The 21262-nt window shown below is 41.2% G+C and overlaps 1 protein-coding gene across 1 annotated transcript in view; it reads left to right on the top strand.

The window, feature by feature from the left end:
• The first annotated feature begins 3700 nt into the window (after positions 1-3700).
• The window catches only part of GYS2 (glycogen synthase 2), a 47717-nt gene continuing 30155 nt past the window's right edge, over positions 3701-21262 (top strand). Inside the window, exons 1-4 of the mRNA XM_049821895.1 lie at positions 3701-4207; positions 13389-13570; positions 16372-16563; positions 17390-17575. Coding sequence (XP_049677852.1) covers positions 4087-4207; positions 13389-13570; positions 16372-16563; positions 17390-17575 — 681 coding nt within the window. The 5' untranslated portion in view covers positions 3701-4086. The remainder of the gene's footprint in view (positions 4208-13388; positions 13571-16371; positions 16564-17389; positions 17576-21262) is intronic.

Raw genomic sequence — 21262 nt, 5'->3', positions numbered from 1 at the left:
CTCCAGAGAACTGTAGGAAATTTGGGAAAAACAATACACACTTTGTACGATTTCTCCTCAAAGACCTTGCAGACTCAGCTCTCTTATTGTCCAGTATCCTTGCAAGCAAAATTATTTCACTTCTGTGGACTGAAAAAGAATTTCATAGGATAACAAATGATGTCTGGCAGAACTGAGACACAGTGAATAATGCATTACCAGAGGGCATTTGTATACTTTGGTGATAAAAGCAATATGAGAACCTAGATAAGCCAGAGTCAAAACCAGTTTCACTGTTTTCCAGATTTCTGGAAAATACTTTAACCAATGTTATATTTAAAAAACTACTGGTTTTGGTAGGTTTCTATCTTCCCACTTCAGCAGTTGTTTGCTGTTTTGCTAAAAAGGAACAAACTGTACAATCGTAGTCACAACCTTTCCCTGCTTCTATGACAAAAATGACACATTGTTCTAGTGTCAGCAGAGCATCCCTTGCACTATTTGCACTTCATTGCACTTTGCTTGGAGGATAGCTAGTGACTATCTTTCTGTTCCTTTCTGCTCTTGGTGAGTGCCCCTCCACTGTGTGTGCTAAATTTGCCCATTCTTAATGTCGGAATACAGCTTTGCTCCTGGAGAGCTCATTTTGCTGTAGGTGCATGGCTACAGGCATTATTTCCTTTATGGCAGTAAACATAGATAACTCCAGGCACATCACAGAGATCCCACACTTAATCCTCGCAGGCGGTAAATATAATGAATAGGGCCCTTTGCTCTCTAGCAGTTGAGAACATTTGCAGGGATGAAAGTTTTTGAACTGCCTGTTGGATCTAAACTTTCCTAGGCACTTCAGATACTTTCCCCCTCACTAATAACAGAAAAGCAAGAATCTGGGATGGCACAGTGGTAAAAAAAACCCCTTAAGACATACAGATTGGATAAAGTCAAATGTACTCAGAATATGAAGGAATACTAATGTTCATAGTGCTATTGACCACTTTTTCTCAGAAGATCAGAAACACTTAAGAAAACCCCTGAGTATTTTCTCTAACCTGTGAAAGATAAAAAACACAGGGTAGTTACATGAGTTGCCCAGGTTCACGCAATGATGGTGTTGCCAGTGCTTGTGAAATTATCTCATGGTATCTGATGATTCTTTCAAATCCATTCTCCGAGGTTTAAGGGGCTATATAATCTTTTGCTAAATCCAGAAAGTAAAAGAAGTATCCCCGAATTACAAAAAAAAAAAAAAGCTGGAAAAAGCGACACCTAAGAACCTGAAAACCACGGACTATACAAAGAGCTTAAAAATTTTATTATTACAACTTCATTCCGATGTTGTAAAATTATTTGCATGTTTTTTAGGCTTTTGAGTGCTTGGGGACAGTGACTATGTCAGTGAGCCAGCGCCACCCTTTATCTGGCATCACAACAGTAGGTTTGTATGTCGTCTGTGGAGAGGTAACTGGTACGAGCAGGACGGCTTACACCTCCTGAATGGGGTTCAAAGGGCTGTAGAGGACAGCGGTACCCAGCCCGCAGTGACGATGGGGCCCGCGCACCTGCAAACCCACCTGGTTTCCCTCTGGGAAGCTGCAGCTCACCCCAGTTACCCGTAACTATAGAGTGAGCGGGGGTGAGTTCCTTGGGCGGCAGTCTCATTTTTTTTTGCTAAATAAAAGCTCGTACGTACGGCCTAACCCTGCCAACAACCGCAGCCACAGTTCTGCTCGTGAGAGACGCCGGCGGCCCGCCCTGCCCTCACAGCAGCGGGTGCGCGGGGCCGAGGAGGCGGCGCGCGCTGACATGGCGGCCGTTAGGCGGCGGCCGTTAGGCGGCGCCCGGCGCCCCCTGGCGGCAGGGCTGGCAGCAGAGGGGCCCGGCGCGAGGGCCGGCAGGGCGGGAAACAGGCCGCAACGGGGAGGCAGTTCGGGGTCTCACCGCTCCTCCGCCTCGTTTAAAACGTCTGGCTTTGCTGTGTATTCGTCGACACAGGGCTGACGAAAGCCTGTGGGATTAGGACGGGCCTGCGGGCTGCTTTGTTCTTGCCTTCTCTGCTGGTCACCCGGGATGGCCTTTGTGAGACCGTCAGCTTTCAGGCTCGCCCTCAGGGTTTCCAGGGAAAAGCGTGAAAATGTGACTCGGGCAGATTTGATGGTTCAGAAATTAAGTGACCCTTAAAATATTACTGTTTTTTCCTCCAAGTAACACGGGTTTTAACCTCTAGGATGATCTGGTTTCCTGCCTACTCCAGGTGGTAAAAGCCACACTGTCCCCAAAAATAATGATTCTCAGCCAGGCTTTTTTTCATAAACTGGTACATAGGGCAACTCAAACCACTGAGACAAAAAGACACCCAGCCCATAAACCCCTGAATCCTTCCCTGGGCAGGCCGCAACGCCTTCCAGTCAACCTAGAAAGGAAACCTCTTTCCCCCGAGGCACAGCCCAGCCGGTGGGTGCAGTGGCACGGTGCAGCTGAGCCTGCCTGCCAGCTCCACAGGCTGGAAAGGACAGGCAGCGTTCACCCTCACCTTCCCCGTCTCTCCCTGTTCCCAGGGAGCTGCTCTATCTCCTCTTGCCAGGCTCTTTGCTGAGACAGCTCTAGTTCCTAACCTGGCAAAAAAGTTTTCTGTATCCTTAGATTAGTTCAGTGAGCTGTATCCATCAGCTCAGGGGTAGGTCTGACTGTCGTAAGTGCGGAGAAAGCATGGGAAGCGTAAGCAGAAGAGCAAGTCTTTTGGGAGATAGTTAGCCATTAAGGTAGGCTCAGATTTATTATGTTATGTCTAAGAGACTTTTATGCAGGTGGACTGCCTGTCTTCTAAATCAATAGCCTTGGACTTGTTTTGTCTTAAGTGGGCTCAGAGCCTTTCCCTCTATGCTACTAAGTAGTCCGTGCCTGCTGGTACAATGTTATTCTCCACAGTGCCAGAGGTGCCCTGGATCTCACCTGGAGATTTGCTCACTGCTGAACTGCAGATTTTGGGCAGGTTGTGCTCTAAGCTCAGAATCGGATTCAACTTACACAGCTGTCCCAGAAGCATTGGCTTCTCAACCAGACATGTAAGCACATAAGCATCTTCCAAGCAGGCAGCTGCTCTGTGGAGCTTTGGGGATCTCAGGTTGCGAGTTAGGGACCGACATCTCTGCAGATGTGTGTGCACCACTTGCAGCAACCCAGCTCTGTGCTGGAGCAAGACAGTGGCATACTGTTCCATGACATACTGCTCACTAGTTTGCCTGGGCAGAGGGCATGGGCCCAGACGCTAGAAAAGGGCTGTGGCATAGAAAAAGAGAAACCAGGCGCAAAATCAGGGACCGGAACTGCAAGAAGGGCCAAAGTAGGGATAAAGCCTTTGTAGCTCTGTTTGTAAAAGCTCTCAGGGCTGCTTGAGAGCAGAATGAAGCCAAGGACTTGTGCAGAGCCCTGGGAACACAGCTGGAGTTAATTGTGGAGATAGGTTATGAGGTAAACTAGTGCTTACAGACTGATGAAATGAACAAGAATAGGTAACAGCAATTAACCTGGCAAGTAATCTAAGAGGCATCATGTAGAAAGAATCTACTAACCCAGTTGGTAAGTGGCCAGCAGATAGAGAAGGTCCATGTGTGTTAATGGGAGGGTGTATCTTGAGGGGAGGACTCAGGGGCTGGACTCAGATCAGGTGGTGAACTCAAAGTGTCCTCCCTGCTGGAATTTGCTCAGGGCAGTGCTGAATATACAACTGTTGAGTTTCAGTTGTCCCTGAGGTGGTAGACAGTGAATGCTGTGGCTGAGGAGCTCAGAACCCTTTTTTACCTCCCTCTAAGAGAAGAAAAAGAAAGAGCCCTGGCCCCAAAACAGTCAAGGCCTTTCTCAGATCAGTCTTAAATTCTTACCTCTACCAGCAGCTGCTACTCAAGCCCTGAGGATTTCACTGAGCCAATTTAATGCTGGTGGTCAGACAGTTTAAACCCATTAGCTCCCAGCTATCTGAATAATTTTCTCCTCAGAGCCCAGCACACCAGCAGACTGCTCTAACCAGAACTGCAGAGAAGTGCTACATTAACTGGACATTTGCTAACTGTTGTGGCCTGCGTGGTGAGCGTTTGAGGGCTGAAGAAAATGCCACTGGCTAGATCACTGTCCATGACTTCTCTTAATGGGCTTCCTCAGTGGGAGGATGAAGACCTACCAGTGCAGGATTTGTTGCTCTTTGAAGTTTCTTGGGAAGTTACCAACAAAGGTTTGTACAACGCTCATAAAGAGTTGGTATCGCTTTTTTCCACAGGAGTGGAGGGAGGCATGAAGGGCTTGGACAAGAAAGGCATTAAGGAGAGATTGTGGAAAAGTCAGCTGCAGAGCTGTTGTATTGGAAGAAGCGCATGTGGCACCCGTGTGTAATCGTGCATCCTGTGTGTGGGCTGCATCTTCCTGTGCTTCTGTGGGATGAGCATGTAGTCAGGACATCTGTGTGCCTTTACATGTTTCACCACCAGGGACAGGTTGTTTAAACAAACATCTAAGTATTATGCCTGGGTGTGCAGATGTATGGATATATAGATGTTGCTTTGTACATATTTATATTTTACCTTCCATGCAAATTCACTTGGGAATGTAATGCATGAAAATGAGCTGTAAAACAGGCATCAGATTCAAAGTAGTTTAGCAGTCTCCCTCAGCCTTCTAGAGCAGTGTGGAGAAGAGGCCAAATTTGAAACAGGTATAAATAAACATAGCTGCATTGAAGCCACTGAACAAAAAGCAGATGTCAATGACCAGCAGTCTTTATGTCAGCTGAAACCCTTTTGAACTGGTCTTTGCAGCCACAGGTGGTACCAGACAGGGACTTCATGCTTTGTGTATGTGTCTAGATTGAAAAATTGTTCCCTGCACACAGCTTGTCAGGCAAAGCGCACACTGCTTGTTATGCAAAGATCTTTCTGCCTCCATTTCTAATTCACTCATCAAATCATCCCCTTTCAGCTAGGTGTAGCTCACCAAGGGTGAACAGGGTCCGTTTTTGCCACAAAAGTTAGTATGAGTAAATGATTGACCTCATGTGTCTTACTGTCCTGGCAGATAAATAGAGAGATTAGTCAGGAGAGGGGATCTGTAATCTGTTAAGATTTTAACTCTAAAGGGGAAATGTGTGTGAGAGGAACAGACAGTACTAAGGTTTATCCCCATGGTGAAACTGGAATTACTATTCTGTGATAGCTTCCGGTATTTAATCTGCACTGCAGTACAATTTTACATTGCTCTTTTTAGGGTGGTGAGGTGTATCAATACCCAGAGGCAGTGCAGAGTAGCTTTTGCACTTCAGATCCCCGTGGGCTTATTTTTCAACAGCTTCAGTCAAGCTTTTTGAGTTAATTTACTACTGTCAGAAATTGGAGCATGCAGTATTTGCTTTTGCAGTGTGCATGGTAAGTAAGGCACTGGCAAGCAGATGGCAGCAGAAATCTAGGAAAGTCAGGTGTTCTTGCTAATATCTCTGAACTCCATAGTATATATATTTTCTGAGTCATCTGAACCCACTGCTTATGGATATCACACAATATGTTTAAGAAAAAGTAAAACACAACTAGATTTATCTGTCTTGCTGCGTGTCTACAAAAGGTAGTGAATCATTTAATCATCCATATAGCTCTTGTTGACTTCACTGAAGCCAAATCAACTGACACAGCTAAAATTTATTATTCTTACATTTTATGAGATAATTAATATTTATGAGAGTGAATGTTTATTCATTTAGTTTAAAAATAGGGTGCTGTTAATTACACCACTTACCAAACCTATATATTCAAACAGGGCTGGCTGAACTAACCATGGCAATTTCTTCATTAGAACTGGATCTGTGTGCAAAGTTTCCATTAACCAACCTTGACTTGAAACATCTGTGCAAAAACTCTTTAATAAGCCTATTTCAGCTTATTTTTCTGGTTATTTCTTGATACTGAAGGTTTTTCTCTAAATCTTCCAGGCAGCTGAATGTCTAAGTCACATGGTGGGATACTGTTCCCTGGTGACCTAACTTTTATAAACAGTTCTTGGAAAATGTTAGGGCACTGTGTTTCTTAGGAGAGAGAGTAGCCAACAAAATACAGGGCGAGTCATCACAGCAGATACCTAGGCTTAGGAAATAATAGGTTACACTACATTTCCCACCTCCTTTAGCAGAAGGAAGAACTGTTTATTTATTGTAGGCTTGACCCCACATAGATTTAGTACTGCTACATGTTTTAGTTTTAATGTTGCCGTATATGTTCCTAACATAGAGGGAAAGAAAAGCATTAGCTGGGCTTATTGCCTGACAAGCTAATTTTGAGCCCTTAACGTGAAGGTTTCTTTCTTCCTTTCTGGCAGTGCAAAGGTGTGTCAGAGTAGTTCAGCGTGAAGTTGGTTTGCGCTGCTAAAGTGGTGTAAAGCTGCCTCTCCTGCTGCCTACAGGAGAGAGTTCAAGTCTTTGTGTTAACTTTGTGCACATCACTAGGTGCTTGGCTATGGGTACATTTCCTCATTGACCAGTGCTGCTTCTTAGTGATTCCTCCATTTCTCTGTGGCAGTGACAATAAGGCTGAATGTCTTCTTCCCTGTGAGGAACATGCTACCAGAGCTCATAGATGGCTATCTATTCCTGCACCTGTAAACAGTGCCCTTTACAGCTGGTGAGCTGTTTTCTGAACCTCTTAAATATATTCTCCCTCAGAATCTGAGGATGATGAAGGGGTCCTGCAAATTAGAGCACATCTGATTATGTAGTGTGAGAGGGTCTTCATGTTCCAGGCTGCCTGTGGGGAGCAAGCACTTAATGAGATTTCCCTGATGGCGCTGGCTGGTACTGAGGCATGAGATACAGCTGTAGGGAAGGACAAGTCAGTTGTATGAATTCAGTGCTTAGAGATCTACAAGTATCCATTATTTCCAGAGTCTCATCACTTCTTTCTCAGCAGCTGCTACAGTGAAGGTGTCGCTTTTTTTTTAAGTCTAGATCATTTAACACATGCTGTAATAAGGCAGAGCTTTCTACTTCTCCGTGCTTCCTTTTTATATTCTCTGTCCTGGCTGCTGCCTGTGCTACGTGATAACCTCTGACTTATGTGTTGGAAAGCACCGACATCTCAGTTACTCTTCTTTCTCCTGTTCTCTGTTTGGAGCAAGCAAAGATAAAGTAGCTGGAGGAGAGAATGAGAAATAAAAAAGGCTCATTCTCCAGTGTCTCTCTCCCTTCCGCTTCACCCAAGTCACGTGAAAAGGAACTTGCCACCTAAACCAAGCACAACATTGAAATCGTCTTGTATTGAAAGTCCCCTGCCAAAGAAATGAGAAAAGTGTAGTTTGTTTTGCAAGATTTTCCTCCCTTTATTTGGCTCTTCTCTGATGGGCAAGAACCCATACCGTGAAGTGGATCTACTGTGTTTCTGTGGTAGAAGGGGAAAAAAGCAGGCAAGCAAGGGCCCCAGTGCACTGCAGTGCCATGTGATCTGGTGGTAATCATGGGGAAGCTCAGCGTTTTTCACCCTTCATCCTCTCTCCTGGCCACCATGCTCTGGTAAATACAGGTCTGGTCGTATCTCTCTGCACGTTGGGAAAAAAGACTGGTTTTCTTTCCTCCGTAACATGAAGACCAATAAAAACTTTAGGGACAGGAGCACAAATCAAATGGCTACAAGCTATGTAGATCTTGTGTCTGAAGCCCCACAGATGGAAATTATCAACAGGGAGCAGTCAAAGGCCATTGCAGGAGTAATGGCAGCAGTCCTGGACATTTTCCACAGTGAAAATGGCTCCATCCTCTTTAAGCTCTTTTAAATGTTTGCCCGCTGAAAACTGAAGTATTTAATCTGGGTAGGGGAGAGAAGGCTAGTAAGTTAGAATAACAGTTAACTGTAGTTTAGTGGGTTTTCTGATACATTAATGAGAAGGGCTGAGAATGTTCAAGATCTGGTCTGTGCTCTATAAAGATGTTTTTAAAATCATTCCAGTAATATGTAGATTAGTATCTCCTGCTGTACTACTAACAGCTTTTAGATAGAAAATAGAAGAATGCTTAAAAATGCTGGGCAAACAGCCAGTTTGTATCATCATTCATCTGTGAACAGATTAGCTCAAGAGTCACTGGTAGATGAATCCTAAATAGTTTTTCCATCCCTATTGGAATGAAGACTGCTAAAAACAAACCCTGGTTCAGCTCTTGCTGGAGCAGAGCTCTATGTACAGTTTCTCTGGTGAAAATCTGGACTCTTGGAAATTAAATCCTGAATCCACTGAAGTCAGTGGGACTAGCATTTTACCCTCTCTGTGTTAAGAGGTGATGAAAGTTCCTTGGGAGAAGGTGAATGCTGTAATCTGTAACACACCTGAACTAGCACACTTTGGGGAGTGGGGATGTGCTGGCATAAACTTGGCATAAGCACAGCATCAAATCTCTGCATTTCTAGAGTGGGGTGGTATATCAATGTCAAATCAATCTTAAATGAAATCTTGTGCATTGGGGATGATGCACACAGAAATAGCTTCTGCATTGTGGACATCTGTCATAAATTTCAGTGTTTCAGTATTATTTCAGAATATGTTTGAAATGCCAGAATTTCACAGAATTTCACTTCTATCTTCTGATGAGTCCTGGCTACAAATGTAGCCAAAAAATACAGGGAAAAACATCTGCTCTCTGAAGATGCTGGGGGTTTTTCACCTGACACAATTTACAACCTTATTCTGTAAGTGGTCCCCAGGTATCTCAGCAGGCAGTCAATCAATCAATAAATAAAATTCCAACCAAACATTAGAAAAGGATAAGTTCAAGTCCAATTTTATCCCATTTCTACAGATCAGAGAGACATTCTGAGGGGAAGGGGCAAAAGGATAGTTGATGTAACTAATAACTACAGCAGTGAAATCAATTTGAACCCTGAACCCAGGGTCCCACTGCTCTCTTGGATTCCGTGGCAGCCACGGTCCTCAGGAAAGCTACAGTACCATCAGAGTGGCTCAGGCCATAACAAAGAAGCTGAAGAACCCTGGGAGCATCCTGATCCTCTGTCTCTGTGTAGCAAAGATGTGTGAGGAAGGACTTGGTGATCAGCAACAATCTCCCCTTATCTCTGTCTCACTCAAATAGCTTCACCTCTTATCTCTCTCCTTCCTTTTTGGTTTCTGCTTCTCTGTCCTTTTGTAATGAGTGGTGGGTAGGAGAGCAAGTAAAATGAATGGTGGGTATCTTTGGCAGTTTTGAGAATTTTTGGCAATTCCATGCTCAAAGGATCACAGCTCCAGAAGACACTTCTTGTCAGTGCAATTCCTAGGTAATCCTGGAAGCTGTGGACTCTTCCTAATCAGGCTGACAAAAAGCATTGGCAATGCATCTTTCCATATAACAGCTTGCAGCAGAAAGAGCACATCTATGTATTAGATCTTGCACTAAGTTCTCTGCTTCTGCCTAGTGTTGTCCTTGGTAGTGATATCAGGAGACTGTTCTTGACTCACAGACATTTTATTTATTTATTTAGATGGTTCTGATGTCTATCCTGGAGGGCTCTAATGGCTGGGTTTAAAATATACAAAAGAAATAATGCACCAGGACTTGAAATGAGGAAAGAAGAAAATGGCTGGAGTGATACAGATAACTCCTTTAGATAAATTCATGATAGTGGTAATGTATATGAAAACATTCAAACTTTTAAAAATAATTTTATGAAATATTTTCTGAGAAAATATTCTGGTTTTATCTTCTGTTTTTTAAAGAGGTCACTAAAAAAAGCCAAACTTCTCTTAAATGAAAAAATCCTTCTTTCCCAAACATTTTAGTTCCCTTTTCCATGCCAGTTTATTTTTCCCTGGAAAAAGAGGAAGAATGGAAAATAAATAAATGGGGAAAAATATTTGTTGTTGATTTTCTTTTTAACTTGATTTCCTTTATTCTGGTGGGAAAGTTAAAAACCTGTTTTAAAAAAAACAAAAGAAGTATTTTTCTCTCAAGGACACTTTAAAATGATTAAAATTTAAAATAATTGAATAAAGCATTTTGGTGGAGATCAGAACACTAAACTAGCCCTGTATCCACATTTTACTGCTAATTTCCCATGTTTGTGATAATCTGAACCTATTCTCTGGATCTGATCTCTCCTGATTCTGCGTCTATTTCTCATTTTGTCTTTTATTGTTTGTTTTAAAACCTGTTTCAAAGTACAAAACTTCAGAGGCTGCGTACAGAAACTTGCAACGTCATGGGATTTTGGTAAATACCTGTTGTTTGGAAAGGTTTTCTGTTTATAATATGACCTTAAACCATCATATGAGAGAAGAATAAGGAGGTTACCAAATTGTTGCAAGTAATTTGAGAATTCTGTTAGGCTCCAAGTGAATATGTAAACCCTTACTCAGTAGGATATGTAATGCATTCCTTACTGGCACAGGTATTTCCAGGGAATTCAAAGTAACTGATCAGATATAAGCTATCTCTTAATGATGTACAATGTGTTCCTTGAATTTGCTATGGAGAAATGTAATTTCAAAAGTCACTCTATTCTTCTCAAGATGTCTTTTAAGTTATGCCCAACACTTTCCGCATACATAGTTTCACTTGCGTGGTTTCCCTCCCCTGTAAATTAAAGCTTATGCACAGCGTGCTTTGAGAGTCATATTTCCACAGTAACAGAGAAGGCAAAAGCAAATTTTGGGACCACGTAACCCAGAGCTTTTATCACAGCTATCTTCTGAAGAGTTTTCACAGTCTGTAAAACGTACTTTTTTGTTTTTATCCTAAGTACTTTTCATTACATTTCAGTCAAATCAGTGACCTGAAATGTTTTTTACCTTGCCATGCAACAGATTACAATGGCAAAGCACAGCATACTCTCCTCTCTTTCCCTCAGAACAGGTCTTCCATACATCTTTGGCAGGGCACGCTTTACACACACCATGATCCTAAGGAAAACCTTGTGAAAAGAAACACTTGGTTGCTGGCTATAAAAAATGAAGGTCTGGGCTCTACTCAGCTCCTGAGCTGCAGCTTTCTTACTACTCTTAAAATTAATAGCTGTGGAAACTCAGCTACCTTGCTGATCCCAACGTTGAATGCCCTGCAGTATGAAAGAAGCTGATCTCCACTCTTGTGGTGGTGGGGAAAGAGCTTTGCATCTCTCTAGTCATATACAGCTTGCAGGTACATATTTTTTCTTTCGCCCGGGTCACCAGGCTGCTTTGCACAAAAATCTTCCCTTATTGTAAGCTCTGTATTTCCGCCAATTAAAACCAACTAGTTGCATGACTAAGACTTCTCCCAAGCCCCATATTTATCCATGTTGAAGTGCCTTATGCTCATATTTACCACCCCATAAGAACAGACTTGTCATCATAACTGTATCACTTTATGGGTTGAACATTCTGACTTGTCTCATATAATTAAAATTACATGTTTATCTGAATCCAAGCTATTCAGGTAGTCTTCCTCGGCTTGTGAGCTGATGAACTTGGAGGGAATATATAGTGTCACTTACCTAAGATTTCTCTAAATCCCTGTCCAGAGCAGCCATGGAAGAGTGTGATGACTGTAAGTTAGTTTCTTAGCTTTCTGGTCCTAATGAAGCAGAGAAGAATAGTCTAATGCATAAATTTCCTTCTGCAGTTCCATGTCTATATGCTGTGAAACTCTTGAACAGTGAGCTTGATTTAGGAACATATATCTGTGAGATTCTTCTCATCTTAGGTCTTGAATTACTATGTAGGGTAATAATTTATTGTAATAATTCTACTTGGCAAGCTGGTAGATTGGAACTGCATTTGGTTTTCTTTGTAGAATACCTAGAATCCTGAGAGATCTTGACATAAAAATAGTAGGGCTAGGGATCCTTCCAGCATTCAAAACAGATGGAATATTTGTAGAGAAAAGGATTTTAAGTGCACAATTTCTTTCCTAGGAGCACAGTTGAAAATGTAGGTTTGTTGTTCAGTTCCTCAGGGCTGCAAGATACCAGGCTTGGCAGAAGGCTTTCTGTAGTTATCTGGTGATACAGGTTAATTAACTTGGGAACTAATCTCCCAAAGTGCTGAGCAACTTCAGCTGCTCTGTTGTAAATAGTGGTCATTTGTGGCAGATTTTTAAGAAGAATTAGGTAACTTCTCAAGATTCTTGCCATACGCAATTAGATGCAGTGCACTGGCACCTCTGACTAACTTAGTACCTTTAAAAATGTAAGTCTGGAGTTCCTACTATCATTCACTGGCAAGTTCCAGTGCTGACTCCTTACGTAATTTTGATGTCACTGCTGAAAGGCATAGCACAGTCATCTTGCCTGGAGTATTACCAAACATTTCCAAATTCAGTGGAGGATGAAATTTTTATGTAGGAACACTAATTCCCTTCCTATTTTTTCTTTTCTTGTTTGCTTGTACCTTCATTTGAATGAAGCTCAAATGAAGTTGAGCTTCATTTATCTTACCATTCTTTAAAGTCACTTTAAAGTCACTTAGACTATGCTAAGCTTGTCTCTGATATACAGCAGCTACCTAGCCTCTGTACATGTTGTTTTAGCATTCTCTTATACATTTTAATATTGTGTTTATTTTTAAAATGGACAATATTTTGGTAGAAGCTGCTACAGATATTTATATTGGCAGCGTAGGCTACATTTGTTACAAGTTTAACAACTCTTTAGTAATGGAACATGACACCTTTTGCTTTGAGGATACTGGTTTAAATCCATTTTTATAGTCAGTAGTCAATGAAGTCCAAAGAAGTTGGGAGTCAGTAGTCTCCCAACTTCTCTCAGTAAGTGGTGTAAAACAAGCTGGAAGTGCCAGCTCAGTTCTTACCACATGTATTTCCACATCACGAAAAATATGATTGAAAATTATAACTGCTGCAATAAAAAAGCAGAAGGCTATGCTTGGGATGTAGTATAGTCAAGATTAGGCATGGAAGAGTGGAAGCATGAGCCCCAGGATATGAATCCCACAATCTGAGTGTAAAGATTTCACAATCCAAAATGGGGGGAATAAGAATAAAATAATATATTGACTGAACATTTGTGGTGTGACTTTGAACACCTAAAAGAAATTTGAACAATCATAGACTACCTAAAAATAACAGTTAAAGATAGAAAGCATCCATTTGAGATTAGAGGAGAAATTCAGGGAAGCCATATGTAGTCACCCAAGAGTGAGCAAAGCGTTAAATTGTCATTTAAGAATTACACACAGTCTGCTATCAGTGCATAATCCTCAATTGAACTGTGAAGCTCTGATTCCATTTAAGAGACTGAACTTCTATTTATTTGATAGAGTCTGGGTTTCACTTGAAATCTGAATATGTGAAGTGATTTAACTAGAGGTGTATCTGATCCACAGGTGAGCTGGAGCTTACTCCAGAGCTTTGTGGCCTGTGTCCCTTTCTACTTTTTGTTCTTTGTGATCTTCTTTTGCAGTGGGAGGCATTTACACTGTGATCCAGACAAAAGCCAGAACTACGGCAGATGAATGGGGTGAAAACTATTTTCTGGTTGGTCCCTATTTTGAGCATAATGTGAAGACTCAGGTGGAAGCATGTGAACCTCCAAACCCTGCAGTTAAGAAGGCAATGGACACCATGAAAAGCCAAGGGTGTCAGGTAAATCAGATGTGCTACTGCTTCCCAGGGCAACAAAGCTGACTCTGAGGAGATTAGAGTTTTGGTTAATGCTCTTGCCGTTCCACTTGACACAGCAGTCCTGGTCAATGTCACAATGGGAAAGGCTCAGAATCCACTGTTAGAACAGCAGAGTCAATTCATTAAAGGTTATTTTTGAGGAAGAACCAGTTTATCCAATTACAGGTTTTAACAGTCATTTATCTGCAAGTCTGCTTAATTGGATTAATGACTTATTTATCTAGTCTCTAAATGCAGTGAGATTTTAGTAGATATAATATGACCTTAATTTGACTGAACCCTTACGTTTGGCATTCTTCTGCTGGAGAGAGAAGAGCGCTCCATTAGTTCACAATTTTTTTAATGTAGCATTATATTGAGTTGAAAGCCAGAAAGGGACAAACAACAGGTAGACTTAAGAAAAACACCCAACTGACAAAGAATCTGCTTCCTCAGATCAATGCAACTAGCTGCCTGTTCCCTAGGAAGAGAGGTTAAACCACAGCACAAGGAGTGAATTCATCTGTTTCCTACACGATTTTTAACCAGTGTTTTCTGTGTGATCTCAGTCAAACCTCAGCCTTTCTGTCACTCTGTTTCTCCAACAATAAACTAGGAATAAACTTCTTCCTACAAAGGTGATCTGCTGAAAGGAATAGAATCTGCTGTGTTGATGGGCAAGCTACTATGCTGCAAACAGCTGCAGCCTTGAGGACAATTGATTACCTGAAAATGGGTAGAAGATAACACATGCTAAATCAGACCTTCTTTCTTGAAAGTCTTCATCGGAGATCTAGAACTCACCTTCACTCTGATTCAGCACTGAGTCCCTCAGACATAGTAGTTTGCAGGAGGAAAAATTGTCTCCTTATATTGTGTGCCAAACAGATGCAAAAAGCATTGAGATGCAGCAGCAAGGAAGCATTCTCACAAGGTTCTGTGGCTGAGGGGCATGACACACTTTAATGTAGAAATTCATGAAGTTCTTAGACTGCCACCCGCTGTGGTACCAGCAACGATATCTCCTGTTGTAACAGCAGTTCTGCTGTTCTTAGGATCTAGTGCCCTATTGCATATTATGTAGAAGTGTACTGTTGGATGTGTATGTGCCACAGCTTGGGAAAGTGTCTGTTGGGGACACTAACATGTGATGCTTGCATTGCTCAGGCTGAGGTTCAAACTGAGAGGTCTAATTTAACTGCCATTTCTTATTTCTAATCAGATTTTTGTAAGTGATTGATCAAGTTTTCCATGTTGCCTCGGTTGCTTACAGAGATGTCTCTGCAAGCTGTGTAACACTCCTTTGTTTGGAAAACAGCTAAAGACTTGTGGGGCAGATTAATTACAATGTTATATATACACTTCATGCTGTCCCAGCAATATATTCAATTTAAACAGCCAACTCTGCCAGCCTAACATGTGCATTGTGCTGCTGGAGTATTCCTATATAGCAGCAAATCTGTCCCAGGTACGTCAAGTATAGCTTTGATCTCTAATAATGACGCTCTAGTTTCCAGGAGCTGTGCTTATCCTATTAACATTTATGTCTGGATTTTGCTTATGCATCACAATGGATCCCTTTAAATGAGGGGACCTAGGAATGTTTCCAAAGTTCTTGGGTCAGGTCTGTTCCTTGCCACAACCTGACTCCATATATTTAGATGAAGTCTGGGTTTACACAAACTCCCTGCTTTTTATCCTCATTTTGCTGAAAAAGAAACCTGGATAGCCTGAAATAAGTACATAAGGAGCTGACCCTCCTTCACACACGTGTTTTTATTACAACCTGTGTTTTTTTGTGCAAACAGGTCTAAGAGCTTTCATCTCACTGTTTTCAAGACCTGACCTCTATTCAGCCCATTCTAGCATCAGGGCTGGGTTCAACCCTTGAGGTCCCAGGGTTTAGTGAATGAAAAGAGATTGAACAGTGGCATAAAAGATTCCTCTGCATGGGATATAAACTGCACTAGCCTCCCTATAGTACCTTGTTCTTCCCAGTTAATCTGTTTCTGCTGCTATAGCCATTTTGATGGTAGAATTAATGTGAAATAATTTGACTGCACAGACTGGTACAATCTGTAGTGTGGGCCAGCTGCATTGTGTTGCCTTATGACAGTTCAGCCGGCTCTCCTGGTTGGGCAGGTAGGTTATATCAGTGAAGTTCTAAATAGTGTTAGAGATGTTTAACTATACTGATGCAGATAAAGCAGAAAAGCTGTATTTTTAGGCTGATGTGGGTTTAGGTATTATTACACCTTCTGACTGATCCTTCCACTCTGATGAAGGGCATTGACTGCACTGCTTGGACAGAATGAGGAAACGTTATGGTAGATACTGGTCCCAAGCACCTGTCCTACAAAATCTTTCACCAGTAATCTAGCATAAATGGCAAAAGATTGGTGACAAATCTGACTGAAACAAAATAATAATTTTGAAATAAGAGCAAAAATGGCATAAATACTTCAATAAGAACGTAAGACCTCATTATTCAACTAAGTATAGTCTTCCTAAGCTTCTTTTCATGAAAAAAAGTTAACATTGCAATGAAAATCTGAAATGAAAGTCTTAAGAACAAAATGTTCTAAAGATGGTAGTTTCCTTTTACCCCTGCCTTTAGTCCACTGTATTTTGCAAGGAAAACCACAAATCCTGGGTATGTAGGACTATGATCACATATTCCTTATGTAAAATACCTAAACTTTGATAGATGAAAATAGTTATGCTAATTGGCCTTTACATTCACTTTAACATTTTCTTCTTATGTCCTTGCCTCTTTCCCATAGGTCTTTTTTGGAAGATGGTTGATAGAGGGCAGCCCATATGTCTTATTGTTCGATATAGGATCAGCAGCTTGCAATCTGGACAGGTGGAAAGGTGAATTTTGGGATGTCAGCAACATAGGGATCCCTTTTCATGACCGAGAAGCCAACGATGCTGTGATTTTTGGATCGTTAACAGCCTGGTTTTTAAAAGAGGTACAGTTTTTAAATCTAGAGATTTTCAAACCTCAGCCTTGTCAGCAGGGCAAAAAAAGCTTTGGGATGTGGTTTCTATTTTCCAGTTTGAAAACTAATTTTAAAGAAGTGGACACCTGATGTAAATCAAATTTGTATTTAAAACTTAAATCTTAACTGGTCATTTAACTATATTTTTCTGGGAGAATGGGGGGGACTGCCCTGTGTGAAATCTGCTGTGTCTTTACTGTCACTTCCCCCTCTGTTCTCAACTCACTTATTTGTCACTGGATGCTCTTACAAGTAGGATCTCAAACTCCCTTTTTCTCTTCGATAGTAGTCAAGTTGTCACACTCACTAACTGTCCTTGAAGCCAGTCAATCCATATCTCAGCAGTTAGGTACTACCTTGCACAGGGAATATAGACAGAAAGAATTAGTGGTAGCACTGTGACTTCACATGTAACTCTACCACAGCCTACCTGCAAAGAGGAAACTTTGTTAATCTGCAGAATCATCTGTCTGTCATAGGTGCTCATGATTTTCTTATGCAAACAAGAGTTTCAACAGCAGAAGAGCAAGTTAAAGAAGAGTGACTGTGCTTGCCAGAGCTCCCCAACACTCTTGGAGGATACTGTTCTGAGGCACTAGTGAGGCACGTGTGCTTCTTGGGCTAAGAATTAGCATTGATGGGAATCAAGACGTGACCATTTAAAACACTATACTGCCTTGTCATATGAAAGAAAGCAAGCACACAGAAGGCAGTATGAAAAAAAAAGAAGGTTCTCGGGCTGGATGATGCGCAGGATAATGTGTGTTTCATGTATGTTCTTTCTAATTATTTTCAGCTTTCCTGTCAGTTTGATGACAAGCCCAACATAATTGCCCACTTCCATGAGTGGCAGGCAGGAGTGGGCTTAATACTGTCTCGATCTCAGAAACTTCCCGTTGCCACAATTTTTACTACCCATGCGACTCTGCTTGGGAGATACCTGTGTGCAGCCAGTATAGATTTCTACAACAATCTTGACCAGGTAAGAGACATTTTTCTCTTTCCTTCTTTTTTTCGGCTAAACAGCTCCTGGCCTCTTTTCTCTTTACTGTGCTACACCATATATTGTAGTTTCTGTCTTGTGTGATCACTTATTATTGAACCACAGCTGAGTGATAGGTTGTCAGTTCCAGAGCACAAGAAATGCTATTTGTAAGACCATGAGGTGTCTAGGCATGAGTGCCTTTGTCTCTGTGTCATCTGACAGGTCTTAAAGCTCAGTGGAGTCTAGAATACTTGCACTACCTTCAGTGAACTTTGATTTACCAGATTTGCACTGCAGAGCGCTGAAACTCATTCAGCCTCCAGTCAAGTCAGTGCCTTAGTCCAATCCGCTGATATACAGAGTGTTATTGTAGCAGTATGGGATTGCCAAAAGAGATTCTTAACCTTCTTTTCAATGGTTTGGGACATTGTTCAAAAGCAAGGGGAGTTACGGGCTCAGAAATCACTGCAAGTCAAGTGTCCTTGAGAATCTTCCCCTTTGTGTTCACAAAAGCCATCCATTGCTTGAGTTGATTGCTATGGTTTGGGAATTACTGTTAGCAGCGTGAGTAACCAGTGAATGTATAACCTATTCAGCGGTAGTCATCATCTGACTCTTCAGGTGCAGCCTCACAGCACTCTTTCTTAATGAAAGGCAGTATAAAAAACAGCTGGTAGCCCTCCTCTTGCTGAAATTACCCTGGAATTCCATTAATTTTTTTTTCTCTTCTTTCCCCAGCCTACTTCTTAATTCTTGCAAGTCATAATAAGTCCTTCTGCTTTCAAAGTTTTCAGGTTAGGCTTAATTTGTAAATAGCAAATATAGGAAGTATTTTCTGAGTTCAAAAGACCACATCTGTTTCTTGGAATTTTTGTAAACTGTCTAGTGGTTTTGGTTTTCACTGTTCTCTTTCCACTCAAAGCATTAACACAAACCAATATTTCAAGGACCCAGATGTCTTTAGCACTGCCTTCACCAGAGGTACCTTATATGATCTGGGATTTCTAATAAGGTTACAGACAAACTGAGTTCAAGAGATTTTTGCATTCTAGCACTTATTGAGGGTAGAAGTAGTTAAAAGGCTGAAACAACTGCCTTACTGTCCATGCATTTTCTTGGCTAAAATAATTGAAGAAAAGTACTTAGCTGGCAGTTTTCAACTGGATGTTTGAAACTTGACACACTGTGGAACAGTGTCTTCCAAAGACAAGGCCCAAGCAGTAGTGTGCTACTGGCCTTTTTCAGAAGCACAGAATAGGCTGCCATTATCTTGTACTTCAAGGAAACAGTCATTCACCTTTCTCCTCTTACTCTTCCTTTTTTTTCTTTTTTTCTTTCTCACCAAAGGCAGCTACTGAATCTCCTGAACACATTAAGAGTAAAGACTGTCTCCACTCATTTACTCCTATGCATAAAGGTTACAGCATGGTAGTGTGTAGGGGGAATTCTCTCTGCCCAGTATGAGGTAACTAACATAGGTGGTTACTCCTTCTAGGCTCCCTATATCATCAGTGGAGTTACACTGGCCTCTTCACAATCAGTGTAAGGCAAACATCCTCAGATTACCATCTGAAAGATCTGCCTCCATCACCTAGGAAAACTAGTCTCCTAAATTAGCTACATTTGTTAGATGCATTAATGAGGCAGCATGAATAACCCAGTCAAGCTGTCAGACCCAAGTTTCAGGAGTCTAGACATTCCTACTCCCTCATATTCTCCTTATGTGTATATATGAAAAATCTAGCTTTAAAGTCACATTAAATTTTTTTTCTCTGGATAGAGCTAGATTGAAAGAACTAAACCCATGCAGTTTCAGGTTTAACACTTGAGAAAGTGGGGACTTTTCAGCAGTAACTTTATTCATTCACCCTTGCATTCTTACAGATAATTTGTTAATAAAGAACCCATAGTAAAAAAAAAAAAAAAGGGGGGGGGGCATTTAAAATGAGAAATTAGAATTAAAAAAAAAAAAAGAGATTGCTGAATGTTTTACAAACTGGTGCTAAAAATACTATGTCAGAGCCTTTCCTTCCTTTTGTAAAGGAAATTCTAAAAGAAATTTGGTTTGTTTTGTATTCTGGGTAATTTGGTGAGCTACAAGTGGTCTGGTAAAATAGTTTGCTTTTCTCAAAAGCAACTTTTTTTTCTCTTCTTGATAACTTTGGGGGCCTCACCCTTGTCTGTGTACTCAAAAGAAAAAATAATGATCTTACATCTGAGCAGACTTACAGATTTTATTATATTTATATTCTAGTCACAGTATTAATATAATTTTTACTGTTCACACATGACATGGCCAACTTCATGTGATAAGGTACTGTCCATCCTTCTGCAAAGCTTCACAAATCCCATTGGAAACTATCAGCTACATCACAAATACAGAAATTTCTATTCAAATTTTATTCTAAGAATATATGGAATGAAACATATGTATCAGTTTAAAGTATTATAAACTGCTGTAAATAATATTTAAGGGAGGAAACTTGTGGATTTCTAGACCATAACACTTTATGCCCTCTGTGGAGAGATTGACATTTAAAGGTACTAATAGAGGAAATGATGCCAAGCTGTTATACTACTGTTTGACATGCCTATACGGTGCTAAAGCTAATCCTGACAAAGTTAACTTTTAGTAAGAGATCAGATATGTTAATGAGGGCTCCTTTGGCTGTAAAAGGGTCAACGTGGCACAAAAGTCAGTTGAGAAACATGAGAGGTTGATCTAGAATACAGTAATTAAATGATACAGATAGCGAGGCATTCAGAAGCTATTCTTGTTGCTGTCTTCTAGTAGTAAACTATTAAAGTCAAACAAGCAATTTGTCCAGTGAATAAGATTCTCCAGGACTTCCTAATGCTTAATCTTTGGATGAGACAATATATTTTTAGGGTGTGTCATCCCCTCCTACCCCAAAGTATAATAGCTGGTTTTCCTGTTTCAGTGCTATTGCATAATTTTATTCCTTTAAAGCATAATAATAATTGACTTTAAGTTCTCACTTTTGATCAGCATTTCATGGTTAGAACACAATTTCCACCAGCTTTAAGCACAGCAACTGAGATAGGTGGGAAAGATGCAACTGTAGTATCTGCTGTGCCAGATATCACAGAAAAATGGTTGCAGCGCAAAAGGAAAGGGTATGGCCTAATTGTGCCTAGAGACACTCAGACATGTACAGATCCTACAGAGAAAAGAGGAAACCTCATGTTCCCTTTTCTAGTCCCCAACACAGTCCACAAAAAGCTGGCTTAGAACCCATGCTAGAGGGCTCTACTCAGCCCTCTGAGGCCAAGCACTTTTCTGCAGTGTTGAAGGATTTAACAATGGGATCCACAGGCAAAACCATGACATGATTGTTTGATGACTGATAAAAGATATTTACCTGGCATCTTCACAGTCCTCTCTCTCCTTTCACAGTGTGCTGGGTGTGTGGGACCACTGTGCTGTTCCTCACCATCGTATTTCCTGTTAGCCCTGACCCTGTAACACACTCTAAGCTTGTTCTCCACTGTCCATCAGCCCTGCACACTCTGCACACACACATGCATGAGTGCGCACATGGCCACACAATGTGGCACTCTTCCATTCAGTGTTAAACCACTCTTATAGATAAGCAGGACCAGAAGACACAGATGAGTTGAAAGATCTCTTTTAAAAATGTAAAGGATTACTGAGATTTTCTT

This window comes from Accipiter gentilis, chromosome 18 (genome assembly GCF_929443795.1).
Source record: "Accipiter gentilis chromosome 18, bAccGen1.1, whole genome shotgun sequence".
NCBI classification, from domain to species: Eukaryota; Metazoa; Chordata; class Aves; order Accipitriformes; family Accipitridae; genus Astur; species Astur gentilis.
Note: the sequence above shows the minus strand (reverse complement) of the source record. Positions and strands in the feature narration are given on the sequence as shown.